Source organism: Penaeus vannamei, chromosome 4, assembly GCF_042767895.1.
Source record: "Penaeus vannamei isolate JL-2024 chromosome 4, ASM4276789v1, whole genome shotgun sequence".
NCBI lineage: Eukaryota > Metazoa > Arthropoda > Malacostraca > Decapoda > Penaeidae > Penaeus > Penaeus vannamei.
Genome location: NC_091552.1, coordinates 46617336 through 46627335, shown reverse-complemented (window position 1 = coordinate 46627335; position 10000 = coordinate 46617336). Strand labels below are relative to the sequence as shown.

The window sequence follows — 10000 nt, the reverse complement described above, 5'->3', positions numbered from 1 at the left end:
TTCCTTCTCTTTTTCTTCTTCCTTCTTTGTTTTTCTTCTCCCACTTCTCTTTCTTCTCTTTTCATTCTCATCTTCGCTTATCGTGTCCTGTTTACTCCTCTTTTCCCGTTCTTCTCTTTTTTCTTCTCCTCCACTTTATCTCTTCTTTTCTTCCGTTTTCTCCCACTTACCCCCATCCCCCCCTTCTTTTCCCTTCTTTACCTTCTTCTATACACTTCTTTCTCTTTCTCTCTCATCTTCCCTCTTCCTCTTCCCCCTTTACATCCCTCCCTCCCCTCTCTTCCCCCTCCCCCTCCCTTCCCTTTCCTCACTTAGCATCCCTCCCTTCCCTCCCCTTTCTTCCCCCTACCTCTCTTCCCGCCCTCCTCCCTCCCTTCCCTTCCCCCTCCCCTATCCCCTCCCTCCCTCCCTAACCCCTCCCTCCTCTCCCTTACCCTCCCTCCCCCTCCCTCCCTCCATCCTCTCCCTTCCCTTCCCCCTCCCTCCCTTCCCCTTCCCCCTCCCTCCCTCCCTCCCTCCCTAACCCACTCACTCCCTCCCTCCCTCTCTCCCTCCCTCACCCCTCCCTCCCTTCGCCTCCCCCCACTTAGCATCCCTCCCTTCCCTTCCCCCTCCCTCCCTCCCCTCCCTTCCCCCTCCCTCCCCTCCCTCCCTCCCTCCACCTGGCCGCCCGTATTCCTATTCGTATGACTATTGACAACCAGAAACGCAACCCACTTTCCGGTCCTTTAAATGGGTCACATACTCGCTAATGCGGCTGGACGGAAAATACCCTTATTGCGTGGTGACATAGAGACTAAAATTCCCCGTGTTTTGACGCTCGATTCGGGTTGACGTTGCGCCATTGTTTGTTTTGGTAATTTATTTTGTGTGTGTGAGGGGGGAGGGGGAGGGGGAGGGGGAGGGCGTTTAGCGAATTGGGTAAATAGATGAATAAGAAGATAATGTCGATTTTATACGTGCGTCATCTTGTTGTTGGAACTGATGTCGAGAAGAATTATTGTTTGATTCGTTAATGAGAAGAAAAAAATTCTTGAATGACAAGCAATTATTCTGACACCGAGATTTTGGTTATGAAAATAAATGTGTATACAAAATGTACACACACACGCATACACACACACACATATGCACACACGGACTGAACTTATCATAAAAGTGCAAAAGTGATATACACCAAAACGCGACATAATACAAGGTGAAATAAACCTTCTCGGTACAAAGGCAAGTTAAAAACAATGCGAGAGTGTTACAGTGTACCGATAAAGGCATAAGTGAGAAAATACATGTAGCGAATTAATGATGAATAAGTTGAACTACTTGCAAGAACAAAATAAGAAGAACTTTACAACTTTAAAGGGGAGACCAGGTCACCCAGATGTACATATTTGCATTTAAATTGATAAACTGCCGTTGCGCCTTTTAATAACATATAATAAGTATCCTGTGAAATATTAACCATAGAAATCATCTGAAAATAAAGCAAAGCATTGAGAATTCCACAAAGGTGAGATTCCCTTGAAACTCTTAGTCCTCGACGCAAGAAAGGACACTATTCTGGATAGAGCTGCGTCCCGCCCCCAGGGGATAGAAGAGGCAGCAGAGGAGGCCCGGTGATTCACCTGCGATGATAGCCGAGCCACAGCTGCGAGAACATGTGTGCCAGCATTTGTCGGCCAGGAACCACCGCCGACAGCTGTTCAGTCGGTTCCGTGCACTTGTCGCGAGGGGAGACGTCCCTCTGCTGTGGTGACGAAAATGTGGCCCATTTCGGGTGATTTGTGATGTAACCGGAAGTGACGTCCGAGAAGGGTTGGGATTCGGTGTTGTGAACTTGTGCTGTGATAAGAAGTGATTGGGATGCGGGGAAAAGAGGGAATTCGTTCATATCTTTCCTATTTCTTTCTTAGGTTTTTATCATTGTTTAGCGTGATGTAGATCAAAGGACGTATAAAAGATTAAGATATTGATGCACAGAGCTAGTGTTTTGGAAAATGTACAGGAAAAGAAAGTACCCTTGTTTCCCATGCATCAAGGGGAAATAAGCTAACATGACTCGAACCTAACAGACGAATTAGAAGCAAGAACAAAATGCAGCACCCACATCAAGGGGAGGAGGCCCTGCCCCTCAGCCTCCCCCCCACCCATCCCAAGTGCAACCACTGCCACCTTCCCCTCAGCAAGGCCGGAAGCTCAACGGCGAACGACCGAGGAAGAGACGGATCGCCGGGGGAGAGAACGGCAGGAGAGAGAGCAGACGCCCACGAGGTGAAGCTGCGACTCCGGCCCAGGCGATCCTCCCTGACGATCACCTGCCAGAAGGAATTTAGTAACCTGTGCTCGCCCTCCTTGACTGGCAGCAGCGACGCCCTGAGGAGGATCAGCATGACGTCCTCATCCGATCCTGAGGAGGATTACGTCGAGAAGCTGAATTTCTCGGCCTGGAAGAGCGTCAGTCACGACCTGGATAAAACGCCGCAGTACCACCCCATGAACGTCAAGGAAAAGCCGCCTCTCTCCTCCTGGAAAAGCTGCTCGGCCCTGCAGGGAGAGAGAGAGAGAAAGCCAGACACCTTCGACCGAGCCACAAACCCTCGCCAGAGCTGGTCGTCGACCTACGAACGACGCAAGTCCGTGAGCTTCGACCTGCCGACGGTACAGCAGATCATGACTTACCCCCCTGAGGCCTGCTGTCCGAAGTGTCATAAGGGACCTCGAAAGCCCAAGACTCTCGGAAGCATGAACAAAGCTCTGAAGAAGTCTTGGAACAAAGGTATTGGAAAACTGCACATGCCCAAAAGTGGTTCAACAAAGGACAAGTTTGAGAAACCAGAAATGAAAGCACAGAATTTGTCGCCCCTTCCTTTCACACGAAAAAAAGTTGAGAAGCCAATCCCACCGCCTAAAAAGCCTCTCACAGAATCTCTGAGTGCGTCCCCAATGACCTTCCTCAGAAAGAAGAAAGTAGAGTTAGAAAATGCATCTTCTGTTCGATCCAGCACAGGGAGTCACCTCTCTGAACATTTAGGCAAGCTGAGTAATTTTAAGGTCAACTTCCAAAGGCTGAGAAACCCTGCTCCTTTCGAACCAACACTGACAGGGTTCGCTAAAGACGCCAGTGAATTCACATCCTCATCAAAGGCCAAGAAGGCAGAAGGGGACTCTGTCTCTATCACAAGTTTCACGAGCATCGAGTCCTCTGCCTCTGCAGTCAAGAAAATTAAGAAAAATAAGCTAGGGGGCAAAAAGTTTTACAAGATGCCAGGTGTTAGTGAGCAGGAAGTGAAACTTCGGCCTCCTGTGAAACCAAAATCCTCTGGCCCCTTAAAGGCTTTCAAGACAGCAATCGGAAAGAAGTCCAAAAGCACAATGGACTTGAGTGCTTTGGACAGAAATCCGGACAACGGCCTCTCGAGGAGCTACGATGATATTCTCAAAGAAAATAATTTCCCAACGCAAGACGAGTTCATGGTTGATGTGAGGATGCTGACACTCAGCCACGACTACATCGAACCTGGGGACTTTGATGATGATGACGACTACTATCCATACGTGCCACGACGGAGGTCCTTGGCGGAGCCTGAGACGAGAAGCCTCACAGGTAAGGATTCGACTTCAAAAGGAAGTTCTTCTTCACTGATGTCCAAGATAGAAGAACCCAAGAGACCAGTACCTGAGAAAAGAGAAAACCCTCCGGCGAAGATTTGCAGAGAGGAAAGGACCGTAAAACAAGCTGAGGAAATGGCAAAGGAAGAGGAACTAACGAACCAAAACGATGAAGACAGTGGCGAGAATGTCAGTGAACCTCCCAACAAGAGTCCATTGTCCAAACGAGGATCGGTCCACGACATCATTCTCAAATACGAGACACTGGAGAGGTGTAAAAGCCATGAGAAAATTTCCCCGCCCTCGCAGATCAAGCCTCCAATTCCTCCCAGGCCTCGTAAGATATCCAAGACCCACAGCATCGATGGCTTAACGGCAACGACAGCAAGACCCATACAGAGGAAGCACAAGGGCCACGCCTCAGCTGAAGATGCTTCCTGGTTCGACCGAGATATGGCGAGTCTCAGTGACAGTGCAACACCCTCTTGGAGAGACTCCTCCTGGAGAGACTCAGCTCCTTGGGCTCAAGACTACAATGCAAGGGTTAAAAATAAAGGGAAAAAGAAGCCTATGGCAACCCCGAGATCGTCTCTAATGCCACCGAAAGAGCGACAAAGGCCTGATGAAGAACAAAAAACACAAGACGAGTGTCTGGCCAAAGTGGAATTTCAAGAAAATAAAGACGAGAAAATCCGAAGTGAAAAGGGAAATGCAGTGCGTGAAATGGACATACCGAGCGTGATTGTCACTTCGGAGGCCGATAACATGATCGAAAATGACAAACAAGAGAGGCAAAGTGATGAGCCTGAGCAGAGAAAAGCGAGTCCCATTCCAGTTCAACACACAGAGCTAAAGGAATATCCCAAAGAGGTAAGTTCAAGGAAGTCTTCAGCCGAAGAAAAGTATCCCATAAAACACACTCTGAGTTCAAGTTCAACTGAGGAGCAAGGTTTCCTCTCCTCTCTTCACCGCCTTGTGATGAAGACGCCGAGCCTGAGCTCAGGTGACGACCAGCCCAGTCTCAAGCAAAGGCTTGTCAAGCGGCTTTCCAGCGTGAGCTCCTCAGAGGAACGCGAGGCTTTAGAGAGATCCTTGGGGAAGTCATCGCCGCGAGGATCCGGCAAGAAGATCCCCCCGAAGCGACCTCCTCCGCCGAAGCTTCCTCTCGAGAAGCTCAACAGCTACAACCAATATCTCAACATCGACCCCTCGAAAGTGCCCGAGACGCCGCCTCCGCCGAAACCGCCAAGGCTCTTTCAGATCCTATCAGGCTACAGGAAGCCCCCAGAGTCTCCATTCCTCTCCAGCGTCCACAACTACCGCCGCTTCTCCCTCGTGGATAGCGACTGTGAGATCATCCGCTCGGAAATCTACGCCAAGCAGCAGCAGTCCGACGAAATCAGCCATCCCGACTCGGCCACAGATGGAGAGACCGACGGCGGCGAGACCTACACCAAGTACCGTCTGGGGGAGACCACCGACGACGAGTCCTTGTTAGACTTCCCAGTGGCTCCCGAGCAAGACGACGCGCTGGAAATGCCACCAGAGTCCCCTCAGCCGCGCGGGACGGATTCCCCGCTGAAGTCTGAGGATGAGAACGACGACCCTGCAGAAGAGAAGGGCCAAGGGAAGGTTGAGTCGCCCTTCCCCTACTTCGCGGCGGCGCCGAGCGACATGGCGTCTCCTCAGAGCGAGTACGATAATGTCGGACACGACCGTCAGGGTTGGGCAACTAGTAAATCGGAGGCGAGATGCATTGAGGTGATTCTGGGGCCAGAGTCCAGCCAGAGTGAGCAGCAGGACGACAAGAAGGATGCTAACAAGGGAACAGACGATTGCATGAGTTACCCTGACCATGCTGACGTCGTAGCGAAGCGGAGCCAAAGAAGACGTCGTTCCGAGAGCGAAAGCTCCAACAGAAGCTTTCGTGAAGAGCGTCGGAATTCAAGGCTCTTGGACGCGACGGCCTCAGGGTCTTCCACGCCGGCGAGGGAGGCTTCCAAGTCTCCCTCGCCAGTCCCGGCGCCGCGGTCCCGCCCGGTGCCGTCGCCCAGGTCCTCCAAGCCGTCTTCGGCGCCGTCGTCACGCCCGACTTCAGCCATGTCTACCACGGACCGCCCCCTCCTGGCGATGTTCTTCGAAAAGCTGTTAGAGAACCATGCGAACCAGGGAGAGGGCTCGAGGCTCAGCATCTCGGCGAACGACCTCGACGACCCGCAAGTCAAGGCCGAGTCGCCGCGCGGAGCTCCCAACGCATCAAAATCCGAGAACGACATTCTCTCCGACGCCGCTCGGAGCGAGGCCGCCAGGGACCACAGGAAGGACCCCGAGAGGAGGACCACTTCCCCGGCCACCTCCGCCACGTGCAGCGACGTGAGTTCGCTGTGCGAGTCGCCGAAGTGCTTCAGCAAGAGCTTCGTGGGCAAACGACCCACGATAGACCACGGGCGCCTCGAGACGCGGCGCTGCGTCTCCGAGAACGAGCTCCTGGAGGCGACGTCAAAGTGCGGCCCCGCCTCGCCCACGTCGTCCAACGCCAGCGCGCCCGCACGCCCGCACGCTCGGCCGCGGCAGAGACCGGCGCTCACCAGGAGCAACGCCGTCATCTCCTCCAGCGACGAGGACTTCCAGGAGAGCTCGCAGGACGCGGTGGTGGTGGTGCCGGGGGGGCGCAAGCCTCCTGCGAGGGGCGTGTGGGTGCGGAGGGCGTCGGACTCCCTCCTGACGGGGGCCAGACACCTCGACGACACGGGGGGGAGGAAACACTCCTTGACCGAGACCGGTTACTCTGGGGACTCCGAAGACGATGAGGAGGTGAGTACTAAGTAATGCTCGCCTCGCACACACACACACAATCAAACCCATCAGACACACACGTCACACACAAAATCATGCACCTGTGCAACATGACACGAAGCAACTAGCGAACAACCTATTCTTTCTGCTTACTCACATTTGTTAACAAACACAACAAATCAACATTATCCAGGAATAAAAAACATATTTTACCACAACAACCCCCCCCCTCCCCTTGGCAACCACCACCGCATCCGCTACATAAATGGAAAAAAAGAAAAGAAAAAGAAAAAAAAAGGATATGATAAAAACAAAAACACTTTCGTTGTTAAGGAACAAACTTGCGTGAAAACACCAAGGACAGACGTTCAAGGTAAATGACGCTGGATAAATGTATCATTATTGTGATGATGATGATGATGATGATTAATGAATGTGTCAGTATGACAGTGGTGACGATTGAGGCACATCTTATAATGACTGTAATGACATTTGAAATATATGAATGAAAGGATAGTCTTTAATTCAAGAGGTATAAGTATAGTATAAACACACACACATATATATATATGTGTGTGTGTGTGTGTGTGTATTTTTGTGGGGATAATTTTAAAAGTCTCCATCATACAAGAAGCGATCGAATTAATGATCTAAAAGTAAACAAAACATCTCTTTGATATATCACGTGACACAGGGGCATTATCTCCACCGCTCGTATCCGCTGTTCGTCAACAGATCACCATTATTTCCAAAGTTATAGTGTTGGTGTCGACAGAAGATAAATAGATACATAGATAGATACATACGTAGATAGATAGTTTGTTTGACAGTTAAATAGATAGATAGATGAAGATATAGATGTGGATTTGATAGTTAAATAGATAGATAGATATAGATATAGATGTGGATAGATAGATGGATAGATAGATAGAGCAATAGATAAATAGGTAGATAGATAGATAAAAGAATTATTTATGAAAAAAAGGAATAAACATAGAGATAGACCGGCATCCTGATTAACTTACAGATAGATAATAGATAGATAGACCTCTTGAGTGCATGTACGTTTTGTAAATAGATGCATACAGATTCATTAATATAGAATTAACCTCATTAAAAGACGGAAAACTTCAGCTGCTACATAATTAATGCATAGTGATTATAACTTCATATGTCAAGAAAAAATATTTAAAAAAAATGGAGAATGAAATAGATATGAGAAATATAGCTGTTATCTTCACTATAGTTTTATACAACAGTGAAGGAGTTGTTGTTATCATTATTGTTGTTGTTGTTGTTGTAATTATTATCATTGTTATTATTAATATTATCATTTTTTTTATTTTTATATCATTATTATTGTTATTATTTCCATTATTGTTATTGTTGCTGTTTTTGTTATCATTATCATTCTTGTTAATTTAATTATTATTATTATTAGTAGTAGTAGTAGTAGTAGTACCATTATTGTTATTATCACTTTGTTGTTCTTGTTATAATTATTGTTATAATCATTATTATTATCATCATCATTACTATAATATTTTTTACAATTATTATCATTATTATTATCATAATTATCATTATTATTATCATCATCATCATCACTGTTATATCAAATGGCACTGAGTGAGTTTTAACCAACATTTCATAGGAACAATGCACAAGTTATGTCCACCACCATTTCATACGACAATGATCTTCTGTCTTTGTTGTTCAGCATTGAAGAACACTTGTATATCATGTTTCTGGTACACGAAGGGCTAGTGGAGGGGAGAGGGGAGAGGGGGGGATGGAAGGAAGGGGAGAGGGGGTAGGGGTGGAGGATGAGGAGTGAAAGAAGAGGGGAGGGAGGAAGAGGATGAGGGGGGAGGAAGAGGGGGATGGGGGGAGGGAAGGGGGGGAGGGAGAGGGGGAAGTGGGGTGAAAGGACGGGAGATGGAGGAGGAGGAGGAGGAGGAGAGAGGTGGAGAGTGAGAGGGTGAAGGGAAGGGAGAGGGAATGGAGGATGAGGGAGAGGGCTAAAATAAAGGGAGAAGGAGGAGGAGGAGGAGGAGGGAGGTGAGGGTGAGAGGGCGAAAGGAAGGGAGAGGGAATGGAGGAGGAGGGAGAGGGGTGAAAGAAGGGGAGAGAGAGAATGAGGAGGAGGGAGAGGGAGGATTAAGGGGATAAAAGGAAGGGAGAGGGAGTGGGGGATGAGGGAGAGGGAGGTGGAGGGTGAGGAAGGAGGGATGAAATATGGACGAGAGATGAGGAAGAAGGGAGAGAGAAAAGAAGATGGAAGGAGAGAACAGAAGTGGAGATAAGAGAGAAGGGGAAAGATGAAGAGGAAAGTGGGAGAGAGAAAACAGACGAAAGAGAAAGGAATAAAGATAGAGACAGGGATACGAAAGAAAAGGCAAGAATAAAGGGGAATACGGATATAAAAGAGGAGAGGAGGAGAGAAGCAGAGAAGGTCGGAAGAAAGAGGGAGAGGAGTAAACAAGAGACGGCGAAGAGGTGAAAAAGGAGCAAGAGAAAGAGAGAAAACCAAAAAGAGGGAGAAGAGGAGGAAGGAGAGGGTGAAAAGACAGAGAGAGAGGAAGAACAAGGAGATAAGGAGGGTGAAGAGAATGAGAGATGGAGAGAAAGAGATAAAGGGGAAAGAAGAGTAAAGCGAAACAGACGAAGGAGAGAGCAAAAGTAAACAGAAAAAAAACAGATACAGAAGAACCAGGAAAAGAAAAGGAGAAATGCAGCACAAAAGATAAGACAGAATGAAAGAAGAAAGATTTTTAAAAAATGAAAGGGCTCGTTATCCATTCTCGTATTTCTTTGTTTAATCGTCCAAAAAAATCATATAAAAAACAACAATAACGATATAAATAACGATCCAAGTTCTATCTACACGTCGGCCATGTACACCTTCAAACACGTGTACACAGGTGAACCTCGAACATCTGCCATGGATTTGACACCTGCTGCTCAAGGAGGATGTCACTTCTGGTACTCGAGGAAGATGTCATATCACAACGCTGTCATTTCGTGGCGTTTTATTATCGTCGTCTTTTTCGTTTTCGTGTTTTTTTTTTTTTAATTATTATTTGTTTATGTTATGTTTGACGTTTTTATCTTATCTTTATAAAGTTGTCTGAGAATAGAGCGATTTTCACGCCATGTCGACCTTTGGGAGGTTAGTGGGGATACGAGCGATTGTAAATTCACGCGTCAAAATATCTTTCAATCAGGACAGAATTAAGTATCGAGAATATTACAATATACAGAAAAAAGTATAGATAAAAATGCTACATTAATTACGTTATAGAAATAACTGAATGATTCACCACAGACATCACAAACGTATAAACCCGAATATTATTTACGTCAAACTCCAATTTATAATTAGTTTACCTAAGTCACCCCTTAACCGTTTTCTTTCCGAAGTCCCTCTTTCTTGATTAACCTCCGTTTTCTATGAGACGCCCTCCCTCCCGGTCCGTTTGACTGTAATTTCGCGACACTCAACCGGGACGACTGGGGAACCTCGTCCTTTTCGTCCTTGGATTAAAGTTATTACCGGTTTCTGTCATGCATGCGACTCCTGTTCTGTTCTCCGTGT

The 10000-nt window shown here is 47.6% G+C and overlaps 1 protein-coding gene across 1 annotated transcript in view; it reads left to right on the top strand.

Annotated features, from left to right (window-relative positions):
* Nucleotides 1-1700: 1700 nt before the first annotated feature.
* The window catches only part of LOC113825080 (uncharacterized), a 334395-nt gene continuing 326095 nt past the window's right edge, over nucleotides 1701-10000 (top strand). The window contains exon 1 of the mRNA XM_070121130.1: nucleotides 1701-6420. Coding sequence (XP_069977231.1) covers nucleotides 2092-6420 — 4329 coding nt within the window. The 5' untranslated portion in view covers nucleotides 1701-2091. The remainder of the gene's footprint in view (nucleotides 6421-10000) is intronic.